Below are 22924 nucleotides of genomic sequence, written 5' to 3' on the forward strand. Positions count from 1 at the left end.
AGAGAAGAATGGAAACACCGTACATTTGAGTTTTTATTACAAAGATCATTTCTCCCATTACAGATAACCTATTTCAGACGTCTGGATGGGGTTTTCATGATCCCAAATATCTGGAATAAGCGTCTTGTAATCCTATATACAGTACAATGGTATCATTCTTTTAATGAATTGGATGGATCTCCCTCTCATTCTCTATCCAAAAAAAAAAGATTGATCAAATCTAAATATCCAAATTCGAACTTGATTTGATCAAAAAAAAATATTCGAGATCAATTTAAGTTGACTTAAAATCAACCCACAATTAAAAAATATCACTAAAAGTTAGGTGAAATTAAAAATATATAAATATTATATTTTAAAATATTAAATTAATAATATATCATAAATAAAATGTAATATTATTAAATATATATATATATTTGACTAGGCTCACAAGTTTCTGAGTTAAATATTTTGCTACTCAAGTTTGACTTAAAAAACAATCCGAATTATCAAATTCAGCTTGAGCTTGATATTATTCGATTCGGGTCGAGCTCGAGCTCGCGTAGCTCTGAATCTTATTGAGTGCATTGTCTGAAAAAAGAAAAAAAAAAAAAAAAGCTTGCAAAACCAAGATTTGTACAACTCTCAACGTGCCTAAGTAAGTGACCAAGAATGCTAATTACTGTTATATTATCACCTGCTAATGATATATATGTTTCGTAACGTGTCTTTCGCAGTTTAATGTTAGTTTATCAACAGGATTCTATAATTAAATATTAGATACTACATTTTCTATGTTCACCTCTCTCCAGTTCATGATTGCTGTTCTACAAGCAACAAGTGATGCTTTTCTCACAAAGCGTGGCTCAAAGGAGCAGAGCGGTGTCGTTACCATTACAAATTCTGGAGGAACTCGTTATTGAAGATACTTCTAATACAACAGCGCAATTGCCCCTGCATTTAAATCCACTTTCAAATCAAAATCCATAATCTGAATTATGGGGATAGCTAGTGTCCATAACCTCCGCAAGCCTCTTCAATTTTCCCCCCACCAGATGCCTCCTGGCTGCTCAGCTCCAGCCATCAAGTTGATTTTATGCACAAGCAATCCATCCACATCCAAACAGGACCGTATAATCCTTGCTCGACAATAGTGATATGTGCATGTGTGTGTGGATTAATGAAACTTACAAGAGGAGCCATTAACGAACATGAAAAAGATCTCGAAGCACATATCAACAATCTAGCAATGAAGCATAGATAACTTTCATTTCATAAATACTGTTATACAAATAGTTGCACAAGTTGTTGATTAGAACAACAATTTCCCCACTGATATTTCATGATATGATACAAGCTTACAGTTTGTAACAATGAAATTATGGAATCACACAAATACAGTTGGCTAGAAAACCTTTTTGATATCGCATGCCACAGCTTTCAACCTGTCACGTGGACCGCATCTTGAAACTTAGTTATCGACTGATGTTTGGAGCTGGGATCACATGAATTCCTCTTCAAGTTCTTGCAGGGATTTATCGTTGGATGCAATTTGTTTGTTAGATGTCATCTTGTCTGCAACCATCAAGCCCTTGTAGCTCCTTATTTCTGCCTGCTTCTCCTTCTGGAGCCTCTCCATCTCTTCCCGACGTTTCTGCAAGGCCATAAACGAGTCATTTGGAGGGCATTTACAAAACTTTAGTGTTTGGTCACACAGTTTATAATTATGGGAAATGATAGACTTCATATGATCACAAAAAAGGATGTTAGTCTTAAGCATATTGATCAGAAGCCATGATACCGTAACATAATCCCTTTCCATTGCTTATGGCTCATGATTGGCTTATAATCTTTATCAAGCATGCACAAGTTTTTTGTCCACCCAGAGATCAAACTAAACCCTAGGGAAAAATAACTCTAAGACTTACTTTCTCTCGTTGCTGAAGTTTCTTTTCAGCTCTTTCTGCCGCACTGACTGCTTCTCGTTCAGCTGTACAGGATAATAAACACAATAATTTGTCAAATTACCATAGTACTTGTGACTGTAAATAATGACTCGTCAATGAATCACCTCTTTATGCAAACCAAAACAAGCATCCAGGCCAGAATTAGAAGGTGAAAGAGTGCTATAAGATATGAGAGCCAGCAGCAAGATGGTTGCATTCGTACAAGATAAGGCAAGTGACTAGGGACAACATATGAGATGACCAATAAAGAACCAGAACAATGCAGTCCAGTCATGCGGACATCAGTTAAGCAATTACCAACAGTGAAAAGAATTATCCGAACAGAATTAGAGGATGAAGAGGACCATACAATTGTTTGATGTTATCATGTTAGTGACATGTTGTAGGAAACTTTCTGCACAAATCTGAGTCAGGCTGCATTCATACAGAATGCAACTGTTTACAAGACGATGCATGATTTAATTGAGATAATACAGCATTGCAGAATGGCAATGCAACAAAAGCTAAAAGAGGTAGTCAACGTATCAAATAACATGAGACAGGCCTAAAACATCTACATGGAAATGATGATGGCAAAAGTAAGTGCGTGCATGCGTGTGTGTGCGCGCGCATGCGCACGTAAGAGAGAAAGAGAGGTCCTGTATGATGCCTCACATAATCTATCATAAGCACCATTCACTGAACCGTACCGGTGGGATACCGGTCCGGTTCCTATATGAAAAATGGCACAGCGGCCATCTCGGAGGGAGGAAGAAAAAAAAAAAAAGAGGAGGGGGGGTGGAGAAAAGAAGAGCGAGGGGAAGAGAATCGGAGCTCTTTCCAATCTCGGTAAGGGTGGAGCGAGGGAAAAAGAGAGAGGGAAAAATCTCACCGGATCACTGGAGGCCCTCCGAGGCTTCCGTACAGGTGGTGATGTCGCCGCGAGCTCTACAACGGTTGGTGAGCCAGCACTAAGGGAGCGAAGGGCGGCCAAGGTCGGAGGAGGACCTCTGCCCTCCTCTAGTTCGAAACAGGGGTTCGCCCCTGTTTCGATTCTTTTTTTTTTTTTGATTTTTAATGGGCATTTGCCGACTTCAGCCAATTTTTTTTTTTTTTAAAAAAAAGGTGAAGTCGGCAACGTAGTTACGGACTTCATCCGTTAAAAAAAAAAAAAAAAATTGAAACAAGGACGAACCCCTATTTCAAACTGGAGGATGGAGGCCCTCCTCTAGCCTCGGCCGCCCTTCGCTCCCTTAGTACTAGCTCACCGACCGTTGAAGAGCTCACAACAGCATTGCCACCCATCCGGAGACCTCCGAGAGCCTCCAGTGATTCATTGAAATCTCCTCCCTCTCTCTTCTTCCCTCTCTCCGCCCTTATCGAGCTCGTAAAGAGCTCCAACGGCGTTCGACGGCTGTTTGAGGCCCTCTCTCTTCCTCTCCCTCTCCCTCTCCTCCCCTTCTCTCCCTCTCCCACTCTTCCTCTCCTTCTCCCCCCTCTCTCTTCCTCTCTTTCTTCTCCCTCTCCCTTTCTTTGTTCTGTCAGTTCACGCCAGTCCGATCCGATACAGACCCGTACTGACTCATACCACCGATTGGCCAGCATGGGTCCCGATTCCGGCTCCGCGGATCTTGATCATAAGTATAAATTTCCTAATATAAATAAATGATCCAGTAGGCGTGGCCCTTGGAAAAGGAATAAGATATTTGGTTTGGTTTATTTTATACAGTCAAGGCTGATGAGATAACCTTGCTTCAAACGATTAATTATGGTGCAGCTTGCCATGTTTGTACAACCAAGCATTTATAAATAATTAAATCCTCTTACACCTTCAATACTATTAAAAACTTTGCTTTTGGTTTTAATGAGTTAGATAAGACTTGACGTAGTCTATCAATAGCAAGATAGATTAATGCCGAATGAATGACAAAGGTTCCTTTATTTTTCATATTTAATGCACAGATGTAAAACAATAACATAGCACCAACTTCAAATTATCAAATAAAAACATCTCAAGAATGAAGAAAAGATTTTTCACAAAATTAGTTACTCCAATTTCAAAACTCTACCTTTTAAGTCTGGCTTCCGTTCTACTTTTGTCTTATTCAACCTGTTAACAATCTCATTTATGCGCTTTTCCACTCTTACGGTGCGAACCTGTAAACAAGAAACAGAGTCAAGTACAATCTGCACAAGCAGCCTCAAGCAGTACCGGGGAAAAATTATGTGCTTGTTTGGGAGTAACCTAATAAAACAAACTTTTAACATTGCATTTTGGTTACTGCATAGCTCAGAACATACAGCATATAGAACTTTGGTGTACATCAAAGTTGATAAACAAGGATAACAATGCATATATTTCAAGGTAGCACGTTCTAATCTGGAGGAATAGTCATGTTTTAAAATGATGCCAGTCTTGAGGATGCTGATGAATGACCTGCCATGAAGGTGTATAACCATTTCTATTAAAGAAGGATGTATGTGTATATATATATATATATATATATATATATATATATATATATATATATATATATATATATATGTATGTATGTATGTATATACCTTTGTAAATTTGTGAAGTACCAAGTCCCTTGCATATAGCCATATTACGCCCCACTTCTATCTATACTGTAGTGATGAATATGTTTAAAGAGATAAAGTTGGCCCATTTTTGCTGCTAAAAGATGGTATATTTGAAAAATGGAGCTATTGGTGAAAATGTGAAGCATAAACATGATGTATCCATTTTAGGTTTCCAAAAACAAATTCTCATTATAGATAATGCACTCTTATTTATGATAACAGGAAACCATAACTCCCTTGTTATTATTGTCCATTCTAGTGAAAAATTTCGACATATTTTACAAGGTTTATCCATTTGAAGCAGTTATTGCTCCTTCCTGTGAGATATTTCAAGAACCTATGAGAAATTTCGAGAATGAAACATGAGCAATGCTGTGGTCTAGATGATTGATTACTAAGAAAGATTCACAGGAAAAATAAGTGCTACCTAAATTGCAAATTTGGACGTTAATGTCCCTGTCTGTATAAGAATGTTAGCTTGGATGATAATAGTTGCTCACCATTTTAGGATTGTGAAAGCCTACTTGCCCAACATCCATGGAAGGAGTCTTCTTCAAATTATACCATGGGGTATAAACAACATCAATACTATTCATCTTATTTCCTGCAAAGTGAATTCATTGGTCATACAGAGGAAGAAAGCTACCTTTGCATTGATGTGAGAACAAAAGGATTCATTATTGGAGCAAGAAATACAGCAAGCATTTACTCGAAAGAAAATCAACAAATGAAGACATGTTGATAGACCAAATAACAGTCTTGTTTAAGTAAATAATTTTCCCATCTGTTGAGAGAAAGCAAGGGTGAATGATCCACTATTGCAATTACCCAGTCTCAATAACTGGGCATGCATCGCTTGAGATTGAAAACTAGAACCTCTGCTTATTAGGCAGAGTGGTGTGACCACAGGGGCAATGCCCAGTTCACGATAACCTCTCACTTTTAACCAGCACTCTCAGATAGTAATGATGCAAGAATAAATATTATAGCAAAAGATATTTAAAAAAATGATTGTGCACGGTAGAAATTGCCTTGAATTGAATTAGCTTTGACGAGCTGAGCGCAATCCTCCAACAAGCCTTCACTTATATCATCAATTGTCTGTCCTTTGTTCAACCTTAGATAGACATGAGCAGAAGATATCTTATCCACATGAAACCTGCAAGAATTACTGGCCTAATGAATACTGGTGAAAACATCCAGCCAATCAGATGTTGAATATATTCACACTCCCAAAGCAAACATCCACCACAGAGATTCTAAGGATCAAACAGGAAATTGTGATGCAACCGTTAAAAAGTCTTCTAATATCATCAACAAGTTTGTAATTTGTCCAGGATATTGTTGAGATCCATATGCATACATTCAATACCCGGAAAGCTTTTAGCAACAAAGTTCATAGAGATGCAGCACTCTTTCAGTTTTCAACGGTACATGGAGATGCTGGTACTAGTCCAAAAATATGCATGAAATCGGGCATGGATTTGTCAATGACCTTAACGGCCAGCACCCACAATAACGTCCAAACCCAATACTCTAATCATTTGGCAATATAATATGGAGATGGAACCTCCAAACCCCAAAGAAAATGGAGTCCTTAGAGGGGAAAACCCAAAGAAATAAACAAAAACAGGACGAGCAACCCATATATACCAAAGCAACAATCCAGAGGACAAGAAACATAGCACATGAAGCGACAGAACACAATATAAGAGTGTAGCAATGGAAATTAAACCAGAATTAAGGATGAATTCAGGCATCATTTTAAGAAATTTATGCAGTAGGCTGAAAGCCATTAGAAAAAGATTAAATTTTGTGAAGTTCTGATCAAAGAGACGAACTAGGGGGGTATGAGAATCACCAGATGTCCTCGGGAAACCCGTATTTGATCAGCTCCTCGTTCTCGTACTTGTCCAAGCCCATGAAGATGGTGTAACCGCCGGCCTCCGGCCGGGCCTTGAAGTAGAAAACCATCGCCTTTGGGCTCCCTCTCAGGAATTTAGGGTTTCAATAGCCGGAGAACGGGGCGCTACCTGGAAGGGTCGAAACTAGGGTTTCGGAATGCCAAGAAATGGTTCCGCTATATAAGTTCCGCGATCGACCGACCAAAGGTTCCGAAGTCGGTGCTCGCGAATAGATTGAGGATTAGGGTTGGACGGGCGGTGCGATGATAAAAAGATGGGCGGAGGGTGGTGGGAAAGTGGGCAGAGGTTGCGTTAGAATGTCGCAGAGCGAGATCACGGAAGATACCACGATGATAATATGATTCTAGTCTTTGGCCCCACCAAGATTTGTCATTGGTGCTTCTGTGGATGATGTCTGAGTTGTCACTGACTCGGATAGAATAAAAATAATAAAACAGGCATGTGCGATGTACGTGGGTTTCGGACATCGCCAATCGATTGATTTTGCGCTTTGCCCCCTGATATATATATATATATATATATATATATATATATATATATATATATATATATATATATATATATATATATATGTATGTATAGAATGATTGTGCTTGCTTTGTGGCTTTTCCAATACATGCATTAATAGATCAACTAGATGAAGTGTGATAAAGAAAAATGGAGTCAATTGTAAAAATTTGTATTGTGAAGCGCAGAACTCAGCAATTAGATATATAAAATGGGTCAAAATTTATGTTATTATTTAAATATAATAAATTTTGAAGTAAAATTTTAAATTTTTTTATGGAATAAAATATCTTGCTGTCCTGCTCCATTTCGATGACAGTCTTGATCATATATTCTATAGATATCTTTTATTTTTCTCTTTTTTTTTTCTTTTCTTTTTTTTCTTCTTTTTTTCCTTCCTCACCGTATCTTCTTTTATTTTTTTCTTCTTCTTTCTCTTTTTTTTTCAAAATTCTTTCCTTCCTTTCCTTTCTTCTTCATTCTTTTCTTTCTTTCTTTACTTTTCCTTTTTTTTTCTTTCATTTTTTTTCTTTTGTTTGCCTTTGTTCATTTCTTTGTTTCTTCTTTCTTCTTCTTTCCCCACGTCGATAGGTTTTGAAGTTCCAATCCTATCTCTATTTCATTTTCTTATAAAAATAAAATGGGATAGCTAAGTTGCACCTCATCTTGTGGGGACTTAAAACTTTTCTTTGAAGCTTGAATTACTTACAAGAATTAAAACATGGTTAACTATTGAGAGATGGATGAAGTAGTAAAAAGTGTAGATGAGTGGAAGATCTTTTTTGAGCTTGCCTATGACATGTATCATTTTTCTAAATTCTTGTATCGACTATCACACGTACAGATATATGAACTTTAATTTTCACTATGCAAATTTTTTTTGGTGAAACAAAGGAGATATCTATCTATAGCATATATAAAAAGAGAGTTCAAAGATCTTCCTCTATGACACATGTCACCATTCTAAATGGGACACATGTGGGCATTATGGATGCTCCTTTTATAGTGTGCCGTAGAATGGGTTAAAAGGAAAAAAATAAAAAATTATTAATAAAATTTTCCATCTATTATAGTGTGCTAGAGAGACCGGCAGACGAGACAAAAATCCGTTACCAAATGATATATATGGTTGGTTATTGATACCATAACCCTATTTGTTTTATATCAATGCTGTGTAGTGCCAATTTTCATGTATTTTCACTTATACATAGTTGAGACCCATAGTATTAATTAAATTAAAAAAAAATCTATATAGCCAGTGTTCTCATAAATCCATCCATGCATGAAGAAACACAAAATTTTTATTGGAAGGAATCCTAAACGAGAAACTCAAAATTTTTCCTAAGTTTTTCTCCAAGTGTTTTTCTTTTAACAACCAATATTGAGACCCTTTAGTTCTATATTAGAAGTCGGATGATCTTTGAAGCCATAAATATAAGAAGGGTTTGTCTAAGCCACTTAAGATGTTGGGGTGGTTGAAGAAAAATCTTTATCACACATGGACCAAACCTAGCCAGACAGGATGCGGCCTAAGCATCCTGCTAACCCAAAATTTTATCTTTTAATTTTTTTATTTTATCATACATATTTATGCCATCATTAATATTTTAGTTACTATTTAAATTTTTTTAATTTCTGCATATTAGGCTCCTAATTATAGGTTTTAATGGATCAATAAAAACCTAAATGGTAATATTTAGGTGGCTATAAAAAAAAAAGACCAGCTTGAGACTTAATACTTTATGCTTTGAAAAATAAAAACAAATATTTCTTCAGAGTTCTCTCTCTCTCTCTCTCTGCTTTCTTGTCTTCTTCTATTTTAACATCTTCTTTTCTACTCATATTTGTTTTGCTGGGTATTGAAATGATCTCTATCAACCGCCTCTACAGTTAAAGGATCCCGATCATATTTTGAGATGATTTTTTTAGACTTTCCTACATGAGGGGATAGAAATATGTCTTAAAACAGTGATGTGCATGCTTCTAGATTTATCAATTCTTTTAATATTAATTTTTTATAATCTTTAGTAAGTCATCTATAACTTTTCTACAATAATAAAAATCAAAAAATTTATTAGTTTTCTTAAATTATATCTAGATTTTTATAAGCTTTGTTCTAACAATTTTGGCATGATCCAATTTTGTGCAATGAATAGCTTACCAGGATGAAAATTGAAACATCTCCTTTATCACTTGCAGCATACCAAGTTAACAATACCTCCTCCTCCTATGGCCCTACAAACTCTGTTGGTACTTTTACAACTTATCCACTGTCCAAAGGTGCAAATAAGTTGAATTAAACTGGATCACGAGTGACCCCAACATAATCCAGTTATTTGTTTGGATCCTAATATTGAATCTACTCCCAATCCAATAGACAATTGGATTGGCTTGGACTGCGTCTACAACTAAAAATTTTAATCTAATGGATTAAATAGATCGAGTCAAATCTATATATAATTCGGTTTCAATCCAAAAAATTCAAATCCAAATTACATTCAGATCACACATATAGAGTTCTAAAGTGAAAGAGTTAAATTTGGACAACAAAATCCTAGCTTCATCATAAGGTACAAATATCTCTTTAGAAGCATACCGTGACACATTTAGTATGATTTTTTTTTTTCCAGCAAGAGTCAAAAATTATTACCATTCCCTACGGATTATACGAATTATTATGTTTAGAGATATCGAATACACCAAAACATAGCACGGATGGAATACCAAGCTAATCATAATATCAATCTACAATCCAAAAGTCAAAATTCCCATCAACAGATTTGTTTAACTTGTGCAACATTCCTTATGTCATGTAAATAAAATCAGATCAAGATACTTGAATTGGTGGAATGATGGCTATTTATCTCAAACTAATTAATTGATGATGGATGCCATCATTATATGGGACTAATTTCTAATTGAGACTATGGAAGAGGAGATTGTGAACGGTGAACCAACTAAACACCACATTCTTACCTTGAGTTAATTAGTATGTCGAATTGGATAATAAGTCAAAAATCTAAATTAGAGCCATATAATAGTCAAACCAAATCCGATTGGGCTGGAACTCAATAAAACCTAGATCTGACTCAAAATATGGAATGGATTCAAATTTGGAGCCCAACCAGACTCTATTGATCCTTGGATTGCAAATCAAATCTAAACAATTATGTCACATCAGATCATGGGTCAACTGATCTATTTACAACCTTACCACTGCCAGCATGCAATTACCTAAACATACGACATGCAACCCAAAGATCGTGACCACCCAATGAGTCAATTCACTTATCCAATGGAAACTAAAAAGAAACCAAGATACTACTTGATAGGCATGAAGGACAATGGACCCACAAAACGCTTAATGTTGTCAATATGCTTTGCAGTATGATAGCAATTGGGTCAGTCGGATAAAATCCACATCGGGACATATATAAATTAGATAAAAAATTTATCTATTCGAACTTGCCCTATTGACTAACAGGTAAAAAATCTAAATTATAACACAGTCATTTTATTAAACAGATAGTCTAATCCAATCTACAATGGATTGAAATGAGTCAAACAAATTAAATGGTCAAGCAATACCACCCCTCCTTTAAAGTGCCCATTCATCATACAAAACTTCCATGAGCCCATGTGATGTAAATTTGCCATTGTGTCCCATGAGTTAGACCAACATTCTCTTGCCACATCGAGAAGGAATGCTCTAAATTTGAACCAGTGCCTTTTGTCATGTGCAAAAATCTGGTTGAACTGTGAACTCAATCCAAATCAATTTTTTCCATTCGATTTATATCTTTTTTTTTTAATCTGCTGCTGCGATGTCAATTTGAGAAACATTTGAATAATATCCAAAAAAACCAATTTACTCTTGTTGTATACGTTTCTGTCTTCCAAATAGTAAACATTTTCACTATTCATTCGCACATTATATAAAAACGGCTATTTTATTTTTTTTCAAGTAGTAACATTAATTAATAAACATTAATATTAATATAAATAAATAATATCCGACCTGCCGGATTCGAACCAACGACCTAAGGATATTCTGCCGAGGTCGGTTGGCGGAGGAGGCGTATAAAACTTTATATGAGATGAGTCCAGGCCGGTCAAAACGGGAAGAAACCCTAACCCTCAAAACCAGTATAAAATTGATGCCATCGGACCCAGAAACTTCATTCCAATGGCATCAGCTCTCCGCCGTCTTCCTCCGAGGGCGCTTCCCTTTGTTCTCCATGGGGGTCTCGCCTTCTTGATGTCGGAAGTTTAGTCTTGATTTCTCTCTCTATATTTTCCCCTTTTCCTTTCTTAGATCTATTTGGGGATGAGGACGATGACGATTAACTTGTTTTAGGTCTCGTTCGTCGTAACGGCGACAAGCCTTGCCGACCATCCTGATATATCACCACCCATATTCCGAGTCCCATCTCTATCCTCAATCTCTCCAAGGGTTAGGGTTTGGATTGTCTTTTCTTTCGGATTTTTTTTTTTTTAATTTTTGGGCTTTTTTGTTAGTTTTTTTTTTTCCTCCTCCTGGCCGATGATTAAAGAATATTAATGACAAGCATATGTCTGAATTGACCTGTGTCGACGAAATCTAATCTTCTCTATGAGGCCCTTTTGCTATCAAATCGATCTTATTTCCTCATAGTTTCTCTTAAAGTTTCAAAGATTTTGTATTTTTTTTTCTTTAATTATTCACTGGTGATGGAGTCTGTGATGAAGATTGTGGAATTTATGTTGTCTGAAATTTTATGATTACAAACCTACTACTGCCTTCCTTCTGAGGCTTCCATCTCTTTTAAGCATTATTATTATTATTATTATTATTATTTTGGGATCTAAGTGTTGGTGTTAATGGGGGCTTTCATCGATTGATGATTGATCAGGTTGTGTGATGACCAGTTGCATAGTTCAAATGATAATCTTTCTTTAGATTATGATTAATTTGAACGTCTTTCGCTCCTATCTGACAACCTTATCATAGTTATCCAGAATCTTACCCGTTTTATGCACTAATTTCAAGAATATGAAGAGCCTGCGGAAGAATCCGTCTGGCTCATTTTGGTCCCTAGCAGTCGTTTTTCATCTGTCTTTGTTTTGGGATTTTATTTATGGCTGAAAATGTTCGATTTTATCAGTTATAATTTTGTTTTGGATTGGAGAAAATTTCTTTTTACATCAAAAGAAGTCTGCATATAATTTTTTTATAATTTCAGTCTTTATCGCTATTGTTTTCTGATAGTTTGATGCTCAAATTTAGCCGTATGTTTTACTCCCTGATGTCATTTTTGTCAAAATATTGTAGATTTTAAGTTGGCCTGATTTGGTTTTTTTTTTTTTTTTTAAATTGTCGTAGATGAAATTGTATATTGTAGGCGACAATGCATTTATAATCTATAAGAATGCCTTGTTTCTGAATAAATCTAATGTTCTGGATGGTTACTTCTGTTTTTGTTGGGTTGAAATTTTTTGTTTCTGGCTAGAGCTGCTCTATTACAAATAGCAAGGGGTGATTCTGAATTCTGTGCATCCTCGAGTTGAGAGAAGGCAGCAGCAGGTGTAGAGGGCTGAGCTCTGCTGTTAACCTTTTTTTCTTTTCCCTAGATTTGGTCCTAGCTGTAAATGGCGTGGACTGGATTATGTTAAAATCTTGGATTTATTTTTCTCAATTGTAAAGTGGATCAAAAATTGGAAATTTTAAGCTCCTCAGCTTGGCAATGGTGACATTTGTCGTCTGACCCAGTTGTTTCTCTTTCTTTCTGAGGGAAATAAGACAATTCTGTTCACTTGTTAAAACCCGAAACAAGGAAGTCTGATATAGATGGTGTGGTTTGCGAACTTGCAAACCGATGATCCATTGGTGGATTCGCGGGAAGGAAGGTGGATCCATTGCGAAACTGTGTGTATTAATGATCTATTTATCCTTCCAGCCAGCCCCTCCTATGCTACAAGGCAGCTGCATGGGTGCATGTTCATCTAGCCTTCTACTTGTCTCCAAAAGTATTTATCTACTTATGTTAGAATTCTAAAGCATTTTATAAATATGGTTATCACTTACCAAACACCAAATGATTTTTTTTTTTAAACTTTATTTCTTCTCAAAAGTTTCAAAAACTCTACCATTAATAGCAATCTCAAATAGGGTCTAAGTAATTCATTTGTTTGCACTCCGTAGCCCAACATTCAATATTGCTAAAACAAAGGTTCCATGCTTTACACAAACATTGTCAGCACGCTTGACCATTAATTAAACTCCTATACAATGTCTATGAGAGACTAATACTTGATACAAAAAAGATGCAAGGGACCACTAGTCTACAAGTTTTGTGATCGTCTTCGAATTGGAGTAATAAGCTGCTGGTCGGTGGTGCACTGCAGGATATAGTTGGCAAGTATGGTTATCAGTTGGATCATGCCTATCGGAGCCAGTGCATTTAAGGGTTTTTGGTCAAAAGGAAAGGATTTTTTGACAGAGTCTGTTTTTTTTTTTTTTTTGATAAAAATTATTATTGGTTGGGGGTAATCTCGTGTAGGCTTTATGTTTATTTTTCGAAAAGAAAAGGTAAAATAAATATCATCAAAAGTTGATATTTGATAAAATTTTTGAGTAATGATAATTTATACTTGATAAAAATATCCTCAATAAAGTTGCATATGTAATTATTAAATTTGTTATGATATCTTTCAAATTCATTCATAAGAAGTTTTTGTAAAAAAAAATTAAGATGGAGATGACATTATGTAAAAGGTTAAGTAATTGTAGTCATTATATAAAAATTAATTAAAAATAGCAATATTATTCTAGTATTAAAAATATATTTTATGTTGAAAAGTATATTTGTAAATTTAACTATATTTTTATATACATTTACTTTCAATCAAATATGATAATTTATTTTAGTGTCATTTTGGGAAGTAATTTTTTCATCAATCAAATATAGTAAAAATTATTTTTCTTCATAATTATTTTTTTTAGATAAATAATTTTTAAAAATTATCGAATTATTCCGATGATATATCTCAACCAAACAAATTTTTACAGTCAATATTAGGTCAAGGAAAAAAATATTCAAAATTTTGATCATTTCTAATCTGAATATTTAGTTAAAAAACTATATTGGTCTACTAATATCTTGGTTGAGAATAAGTTGGTTAGTGATGATCTTAAACATCCATGAAAAATCAGGTTTTGAAAATAGAACTTATAGATAATGGTATACACTATTGAACCATAGCTCAAAGTAGTATGAGTTATGAACCGACGAGTTAATTGTAGTTAGTACATTTATGCAAGAAAAAGGTGATGCAAAATGTTGGGTCATCTTTTTATAATTTTTATTAATAAAAAAAATATAAGACACATTTTATCATCACCATTCCAATCTAAATAATTATTTTTGGGAAACCTAATCGATGGTTGGCTAAAACACTGCAGGGTTGATCGAGAGAGAGAGAGAAGATGATGATGTGGTTGGTGGCGATGGCTATGGTGGCACAAGAGTGATAAAGAGAGGAGGTGAGAGAGGAGGAGGTGGTGGTGGTCAGTAGCAACAGTTGTAGCATGGAAGATCAGTAGAGTGAATGGTTGAAGGAGGAGATGATGTTGATGGTCATCATTAGTAGCCATGGTCCGATAGAGTAGAGGATGAAGGGATGTGGTAGTAGCACTATTGAAGTAAAGGTTGTGTCAAAAAATGAAGAAAAAAAAAAGAGTAGAGGTTGGTAGAGAAGCTCCTTAAGAGACAGGACAAGGGGTAAAAATTTTATATACGTCTTCACTAAAAAAAAATAATTCATAAGCTAGGGCTTGAGGATTGACAATGGCTTTTTATGATGTCAGAAGCTATTTTTTAATGTCGATAAACATTTGGGATTGACATCCAACGTGGATTGATAATAATGATGAATTTATGTAACACATTGGCACAGAGGGTAAATATGTAAATTAAAATTTTAAGAATAAATATGTAAATTAGATATTTGCATAGGGTATATATGCAAAACTCTAATAAAAATGTAAATCCTTATCAATTAGTATTTCATGACTTATCATTCTAATTGGCTGCAAAATATGGCGTGGAATGAAATATCCATGTCCGGCTTTACAATAATTAAAAGATGGAATAGAGTTCAAATTTTGAAGAGCCTTCAACCTAGATGCTCCTAATTTGGGATTGTGGTATTGTAATATATAGCATTTAAATTAGTATATACATATGAGTTTTACTTGAAAAAAATTGAAAGGTTAATAATGCTTAAGCAAAGAAATTAAAATCTAACTCATGATCCGATATGTCAAGTACAAGGTGAAACCTAAAATTAGAGGTAATGAAGAAACTATGTGGCACATGGATTTTTCATATACCTTAGGTTTGAATGGTGATAATATTTGTATATAATGGGGCTCTTCTAAAATTATTATTTTCTTATAAGATGGAAATAATCTTTATTGGCTGCTCATTTCCTACTTTAGTGATAGATCAAGTCTTTTGTTATAATAGTCCAAAAAATTTTGACGAAAAAATTGCAGAAAAGATAATAATAAAAACCAATAATGTTGGAAATATTATTATTTCGAGAATAAATATTATTTTAAGTAATGTAAGGAATTACAGTTATAAAAATATTCTAATATGATAAATAAGGAAAAATAGATAAAATGGTTATTTTGTAACAGACTCTTATAAAAGGGATAACAGTTAAACAACAATCACCATTTAAAGCATTGTTATAATGGCATATTTATTATACATACATACATACATACATAACACTTTTTAAAACTTTCTCTATGGTGTAATCATGCAAGGTGAATATTATTATTTAAGTTATTGATTCTCTGAAATTAGTAACTCTATCAAATCGTTAACCTTAGCTTTAGACTTTGCAACACACAATTGGAACTTTGGACTCAAAATTCCTGTTGTTATATTACCATTGCGCACGGATTGTGGACAGGGCTTTATTTATTTATTTTTGTAAATGAGGGGGCCAAAGCTTTATCACGAATGGAAGAACAATTGTTTGTGGGTAGGACTTTATACGGGTCTGTTTGGTTGCATTGGAGCGGCCGAGGTAAGAAGCAGCCCCTACCGGAATTAATTAAATTACAAATGTACCGCACGTGCTAATGCTATGGTGTGTAACAGTAAACATACCGAAACCGTTATAACGATCAATTTGAAACCTTGCACTAAAGAATTCGGAGCTTTCCACGTGCCACACACATTTCAAAATTTGAAACCCCTAGGCGCAGGGCGAGTGGTCTTGTTATTGATGGACCAGGTCCAGTAGACCTGTCCAATGGGTCACTCGCCACGTTATCTCTTGAATTTAAATAATTCAACATCAAATGAGGGGTGCCTGTTATCCACCGTATATATACTTCCGGATTTAGATTGGTGCAGTGGACCTAATCCATGTAATAATTTCTCCGCCATGCCGGTTTGCCTATTTGTATCCCGCTCTCTCGCCTCTCCACTCTTCCCTCTTCTTTCTTTCTCTCCGATCTCGACCCCGTCCAAGCCCTGCCCTCGTCGCGATTCCGGCGGTTCTTGGCCGACTTCTCCTCTGGCTCCGCCGACTCTCCTTGGACGAAGGTATGTCGTCCGACCCCTTCCCTCCCTCTCTCTTGCTTTTTTGATCTCTCTCGCCTGAACCCTAGGTCTCCCAGCCTTGTCTCTTTTTCGACCCTCTGTCTCTCTCTCGCTCCTTGCTGATCTTGATCTCTTTCCGGATGGAGTTTTTCGCTTTTTCTCTATCTGAATCCCCCCGCCCCCCTCTACTCTCCTGCTGCTGTTTGACAAAGGACTTGATGGAATTTCTGGTGAATTCAGTGGGTCAAAAGATTCTTTTTTTTTTTCCTATATAAACTGCGGATGTTGTCTTTCTGTGGTGGGTTTGTATGCAACTGATTCTAGGAACTTTTCTTGGCCAGATTCTGGTTTGGAAAAGCATAACAAAGGTTTTATTTGGCATGTGCATGCCATTCTTGATACTTCGTCCTGATCTTGGTATTCTCTTTTATGAAAGGCTCATGAGTGCGGATCAAAATTTGAGTGCCTTCATCAGTGGAATTTAATTTACAAGAATCTTTATGGCTTAGAATCATGTTTTACATACTATCCGTATGATGTCCGAGTAATTATGAAATTTATGCTTCTTGCTTTATTATAACATTGCCTCCTTCTGTACTTGGATGGATAATCTTGCGGGTTCGGATATGGTTTTTGATCTCTTGGATGCATAGGATTGGAAACATCGGGCATCTAATTCTTGCATCATTTCTTTTACTTTTCGATTTTTCTTATTCTTACGGTTTTGAAATGCAGTAACCTCATCTTTTGCCGGGTTTCCATGTTGTCTGTAATGCATGTTTACAATTTGGTGTTACTTTGGGAGTTAAAAGCAATATTTGCTCGATATCTGTTAGCTGTTCTTATGGATCACAAAGATCACATTCTGTTTCCATGTTAACTGTCCCAAAGCATCTTAGAACATGGAGCACATGATTTGTTTTGTTATATCACCGGTTGTATAATATGTGATCTGTATCTATCCCACAATAAATTGATCTTATTGTGTTTGTCCTAAATCCCAGTAGTCAAGGGTTGAAAGCTATCGATGGAAACTTGTACATAAACATGGCATCCTGCGATGAGAATAAATGCATGTAAAAGTTTTCCCAAAGTTGTAATGGCATAAAAGCCTGAAATGCATATGAAAAATGAGTGGTCAACCTTTGATTGGATGAACAGTGATCAACCTTGGATTGGGTGACTGTAGGTCTGTGAAGGCAATAGAAAACGTGACAAACCGATTTAGTCATGCTTATTGAGTCAATACGAGGACTTCATATCAAGCCATCTTAAATAAATATAGCCTGTGGAACTAAGCAGGCTTTACATAAATCAATGAATCCATCAGAATAGTATTTGAATTTGTAAACCCATACATATGTTTAGCTTTTTGTTTGACTGCTACTTGGTCAGGAAGGTCTAATTGTAATTTTGCTCAGATGCCTAAAGTTCAGTCATAAGAAGGTTGCCAGTACTGGTTAGACATAGTCTAAGGAAAAGGCTGTTTACAGTAGTGGATTTAACTGAAACAAAAAGATGGTGAGAAATGTGTGGGATTTTACAAAGAAATGGATGAAGATGAGGCTGCCCTCACCGGATGTTGGTCAGGTTTTCCTCTAGTTCAAGTCTTCAAACAAGGAGAATAAAAATAAAAGAGCAACATGTTGAGGATGGCAAGATGAGGCTTCTGGTGGGGTGATGAGGTTGGTGGTGTTGGTGATAGATAATGTTAGACTTGGAGTTTTGGATACATTAGGACCTGGGATGGTGGTATTGGTGAACCGAGGAAATGGAATAATATGAGAAAGCTAATTTTTTATTTTTTGAAAAGGGAAAATATATTAATGAAAAACAATACTCTACGTGCAAAAAAAAAAAAAACAATCCATTAATGTGAAGATCATGAACATAGTATCCCTTTTGACCTGTAGGATAAGCCAATGAGTGTGCATCTTCTAGCATGATTACTGAAATCATCAAAACTGACAGTGCAAGTTAGCAGCATCTTGGAGATGGTGCAATATACTAACGGAATTCAGACAATGGTTACGTCAGTTTATTGAATTTGATGAAAGGAATTAATGGTTATATGCTGAAGTTAGATTATAAATTGTAACTTTTGAAATAGTCTTTGTTACGTGCTATTGAATTAGATGTCTACTTGGCCATTCACTGTATACGTACACTTGAGACACCATGCCAATTCCTGCACCTACCTACTTTCTCCACCTACATGTTTTTAAGGCTCAAGTTATCCTATGTTTGTGCTATACCTTACTGCAAAAATCCTTTGCTTCTAGTTGTTCACATCACTTGGCCATAATTTCATTTACTTGCCTATTGGACTGTAAAGCCCTTGCATTCTTAAAAGGAATGTGCTAAACTAAAATTTATATTGATGCTAAGTGACTGTATTGTTTTTTCTTTATTTATTTGGTAATCTAAATGTTGCTTGTGTAAAGGTTAATATCTGCTGATGATGCAAAGAAATTTGATTTTCTTCTTTTGTTTTTGTAGATTCATCTTGTCATTTTCATCATATGGTTTGAAATCTGTGCCTGACAATAGCTCTTTATTCCAGGAATCAGAACCTGTAATTTGAAATCCTCTAACATGAAAGACGCTGAAGCACTTGGAAATCAAGGTAAAGAACATGAGGTATCTCAAATTACAGTGGCAAATGCATCCATGCTTTCAGATAGACTTGTACCAAGCACTGCAGGCAAAGGTTCTTTTGAACAGGATACAACCTGTTTGAGCTTGGGCCAGGTTGGCACTAAAAACTCTTCAGCAAATGTAGGATGTGATGTCATGTCAGAATGCAATAAAGAAACTAGTGGTCCATGTTTCCCTGCAAAAGTACATGAAGAGCGTGAAAATGATAAGGTGGATCCTGTTGGGCTTAGTGTGGATCTTAACACTGTAGATGTTTCCAGTATGGTGGAACAGAACCCTTTTTATCCCTACAAAATGTTGGGACAGGTGAAATCTGGAGATGCCTCAGAGTGTGGAAGCACTACTGGCCTAGTGGAGGAGAGTGAACCTTTGAGAATATGGAAAGAAATGAAACAGAATGGCTTCCTTTCTTCTTCACATGGAGGCATACCAATGCCTAAGCAACGTGGCCGCCAGCCTAGAAAGAAAAAAGATGACAAGCCCAGAAGAAAGTCTGAGTCTGCAAGGAGAGAACAGGCTAACAGGTTCATGAAAATTGCTGCTCCAAGTGGACTGCTTTCTGGACTAAACCCTGGGATAATTAACCATGTGAGAAATAGCAAACAAGTTCATTCCATAATTGAGGCTATAGTGCAGTCTGAGAAGCATGACGGACAAACCCAAAATAGATTCACTGATCAAATGGGTAGGGAAAGTAGAGACACTAATGATAGGAGGAAAGAGCATAACTATGCCCATGTTTCGGCAACCCATCCATTGAATATATCTTTAAATAAGCCATATGTTCCGTCCAGCTTGGATCGAAGCATAGAAATGAATATGGCTGAAGACAAGCTTCATCGTGGAATTTCTACATCTTTAATGTTCACCAAAAAAGATGATAATGATGCCCTTACCCTGAAACTCTCATCAGCTGTAACAGAGACATCAGAAAACGCTAGCAGTGCATCAACTGACAATCACTCTGCAAACCAAGATAACATTACCTCTTTATCACTGAAAGGTAATCCTTTAACATGCATGTGATACTTCCTCTTTTGAGTATGTATATGCCTACTTGCTGATATCATTACAAATTACTGGAAGATTTGGCCAATTTATGTTTGGTTATATTATGCTTCTAGAAACCTCGACATGAAAGGGGAGGATATTTAAAACTTGTTAATAACTGAAGATGAGCTAATTCGACATTTTTTTTTCCATTTACAGCGGCTACTGTTGCTTCTCAGTGGCTAGACCTACTTCAGCAGGACATCAAAGGGCGTCTTGCTGGTAATCTTTTGTTTAGCTTAAAGCATAAGTCTTTGAATATGGTTTTGTATGCTCGTATTGTGTAATTGAAGTTCTGTTCATGAATAAAGCACTGAGGCGCAGCAAGAAGAGAGTGAGGAATGCAATCCAGACAGAATTACCTTACCTATTTTCAACAGAGTTCTCACCTAACCAAGAAAATGATCCCTCATTTGCTCATTCCTCTGAGGCTCAATGTCCAAAGAAACATACCCCAGAGATGCATGTGGCACGATGGAGATCGCTTTTCAGTCAGATGGATAGAGCACTGTCTGAGGAAGGAAAACATTTGGTGAGTAATCTGTTAAGATGTTATAGTTTTAGATCTTAGATGATAATGTTTTTAATAGAATCACTGAAGTTTATCTACTAGTTATGTATTTACCAACATCTGTTTTATATCATAATGAAAACTATTTTGATTTAGTTTAAGGTTATTTCTTTACTGATTTTTTTGTTAAAAATTTTTTGTGGTTTCCTTCTTTCTCAATCTATGTTGGTAATAATAAATTCCTGACAATGGCGCTTTATGCATAGCCCTAAATGTTTGGATACTGAGGGTATTGGTTCGAACACGGTTGTCATATTTCTTTCAAGGAAATGAGTGCCTTTAAATATATTGTAGTATGTTCGGAGCAGGACTTGTATGGTTGTCCCAAATAAATATGTTAAAGCAAGTTGATTATGTTACACAAATTCATGTGAAGAATCATATGCTGATTGACTTTATTTAAAGTGATTATTTTTAGTGCAATAAATGGATAAATATGGTTGTCTGTCTCAGGAGAATTGGTTGAAACAAGTCCAAGAAATGCAACTGCATTGTGAGAAAGGCCTGAAGCATGTATGTGTGGATGGGTTATCTCAATTTGGGTCATCAGAGGATTCCAGGTTCGTCAGATTTTCATATTTTTTTAACTACAGGAATCTAGCTTTTATTTGAGCTGTTCATCTTTGAAAAATTGTGCATGGCATGTTGTCATAGCTCTGTCTGTTGAATGTTTTAATGGGTATCTTATTTTAAATGCAAGAGCAAAGCCAATATTTTTGCTGAGGCAGAATTTTTTGGATGATTTAGCATTTATAAACATCCCTAGAAAGAAATGAAAGATCAGTCATGGCTATGTAAATTTGTTAGGCTATGTACATGAGAATCATGCCTCATTTTCATAATTTGACATGTTTTAAGCATATGCGACTGCTAATCATGTCATCCGATTATGATAAGACTATTAATTGATTGCTTTTCTGTTCTCAGTAAATTGAAAAAATCCGAGGCTTACGAGCGTGAGTGTGCAGTCAGGGCTGCAGCAGCATCCATCTACTCCACATGCAACTTGATCATGACAACTGAAAATGTGCCATGCTTCTGATTTCATCTGAGCATGCCTTTTTTCTTTATCTAATTTTATTATGATAATTATACCTTGTTTGTGTTCCTGAAATCCTCTTGTGCACTTATCAATCAGGTGACTTAGAGTTGAGCTTTATTTCATTACCCTTGTACCATTAGAAGGTCTAGCAGTTTGTCTGAATTATTTCTGACATGACTAATTGTTCCCCATAATTAATATGAAATGAAGTACAACTTTCCATTTTTTTTTAATATCATTCTCTCTTCTCTTGTAACAAACTCTTGGGGTCCAATTTCACCCGAGAGGTAGTTAAAGTGACATCTTCTTTTTTTTGATAAAGGTTGAAGTGACATCTTCATGGAATGTCTTAACGTTTGGTCAGTGCAATGTGAGATAAGATTGTAAGCAGGACCTTTGCAGGGCTGAATTTTAAGATGGTTCATGGTGAGAATTGTGGTTCTACAGACTGTTGCTGGATGAGCTTGGCAAGCTTTGAGCTGTTTAAATTCTACACGTCAGTGGATTTAAGCTCAACCATAGATGCCAAGCTAAATAGTGAGCCACTTCAATAATCTGATTCTTGAAGCCAGCCAAGACTTGTTTTCTGTGAGCCTAGTTTTGATCCTGTTATTAAGCTTACCTTGCATTAAGCATGACTTAGGCTGTTTATTCTTTTGTAGGTAAAAAATTGGTCAGAGAATTTATATTTTTTTAAATAAATATTTTTTTAAATAATATTTAGATAAAAAATAATTTATTCATATTTTTTTATGTATGAAAAAGTGATTTTGAAATCTATTATCTATATTTTTTTACATTACTAATTTTTTTGGATAAGTTGCTAAAATTTATTTATATTTTTTATAATATTTTTTTATGCTTTCTAGGTTTGAAAAAAAGTAGACGATTCAATTATTGAACATTGAATAATAGAGATGTTGAAAATAAAGATGGAGCATTTTAGAAATAAAATTAAATATTTATTTTAAATGAAAAAATGATTTGGTCACTCTCTAGATGGATAAGATTTTCTTCTCATTTCATGGATAAATGCTATCTATGAGAAAATAATT

At 35.5% G+C, this 22924-nt stretch overlaps 2 protein-coding genes and 3 non-coding genes across 5 annotated transcripts; 4 read left to right on the forward strand and 1 right to left on the reverse strand.

The window, feature by feature from the left end:
- Nucleotides 1–1215: 1215 nt before the first annotated feature.
- LOC105041469 (uncharacterized) lies at nt 1216–6736 on the reverse strand. Its single transcript, XM_010918442.4, has 6 exons — nt 6376–6736; nt 5546–5673; nt 5015–5118; nt 3998–4085; nt 1911–1972; nt 1216–1636 (listed from the first exon to the last, which is right to left on the reverse strand). Exons 1-6 carry the CDS (start codon nt 6486–6488, stop codon nt 1484–1486), a joined length of 648 nt encoding a protein of 215 aa, XP_010916744.1. The 5' UTR covers nt 6489–6736; the 3' UTR covers nt 1216–1483.
- A 4541-nt stretch (nt 6737–11277) lies between these two features.
- Nucleotides 11278–11373, forward strand: LOC114913051 (small nucleolar RNA Z43). Its single transcript, XR_003799078.1, has one exon. It is a non-coding gene; the product is annotated as a small nucleolar RNA Z43 (small nucleolar RNA).
- A 287-nt stretch (nt 11374–11660) lies between these two features.
- Nucleotides 11661–11740, forward strand: LOC114913060 (small nucleolar RNA U83). Its single transcript, XR_003799086.1, has one exon. It is a non-coding gene; the product is annotated as a small nucleolar RNA U83 (small nucleolar RNA).
- Nucleotides 11741–11834: 94 nt separating this feature from the next.
- On the forward strand, nt 11835–11930 carry LOC114913048 (small nucleolar RNA snR60/Z15/Z230/Z193/J17). Its single transcript, XR_003799076.2, has one exon. It is a non-coding gene; the product is annotated as a small nucleolar RNA snR60/Z15/Z230/Z193/J17 (small nucleolar RNA).
- Nucleotides 11931–16418: 4488 nt separating this feature from the next.
- LOC105041478 (uncharacterized) lies at nt 16419–22104 on the forward strand. The gene is made up of 6 exons (XM_010918451.3): nt 16419–16551; nt 19112–20209; nt 20416–20478; nt 20568–20788; nt 21281–21387; nt 21755–22104. Exons 2-6 carry the CDS (start codon nt 19144–19146, stop codon nt 21867–21869), a joined length of 1572 nt encoding a protein of 523 aa, XP_010916753.2. The 5' UTR covers nt 16419–16551; nt 19112–19143; the 3' UTR covers nt 21870–22104.
- Nucleotides 22105–22924: the final 820 nt, after the last annotated feature.

The sequence above is a fragment of the Elaeis guineensis genome, chromosome 2 (genome assembly GCF_000442705.2).
Source record: "Elaeis guineensis isolate ETL-2024a chromosome 2, EG11, whole genome shotgun sequence".
Taxonomy (NCBI): Eukaryota; Viridiplantae; Streptophyta; class Magnoliopsida; order Arecales; family Arecaceae; genus Elaeis; species Elaeis guineensis.

What these genes read in the sequence shown, in the direction of transcription:
- LOC105041478 (XM_010918451.3), top strand. Translation starts at nt 19,144, where the DNA reads ATGAAAGACGCTGAAGCACTTGGAAATCAAGGTAAAGAACATGAGGTA. An exon ending in CATCAAAGGGCGTCTTGCTG is followed by an intron (nt 20,479 to 20,567) that starts GTAATCTTTTGT and finishes TCATGAATAAAG; the next exon opens with CACTGAGGCGCAGCAAGAAG. An exon ending in GGGTCATCAGAGGATTCCAG is followed by an intron (nt 21,388 to 21,754) that starts GTTCGTCAGATT and finishes TTCTGTTCTCAG; the next exon opens with TAAATTGAAAAAATCCGAGG.
- LOC105041469 (XM_010918442.4), bottom strand. Translation starts at nt 6,488, where the DNA reads ATGGTTTTCTACTTCAAGGCCCGGCCGGAGGCCGGCGGTTACACCATC. An exon ending in CAAAGCTAATTCAATTCAAG is followed by an intron (nt 5,119 to 5,545) that starts GCAATTTCTACC and finishes TTCACTTTGCAG; the next exon opens with GAAATAAGATGAATAGTATT. An exon ending in AACTTCAGCAACGAGAGAAA is followed by an intron (nt 1,637 to 1,910) that starts GTAAGTCTTAGA and finishes ATGGCCTTGCAG; the next exon opens with AAACGTCGGGAAGAGATGGA.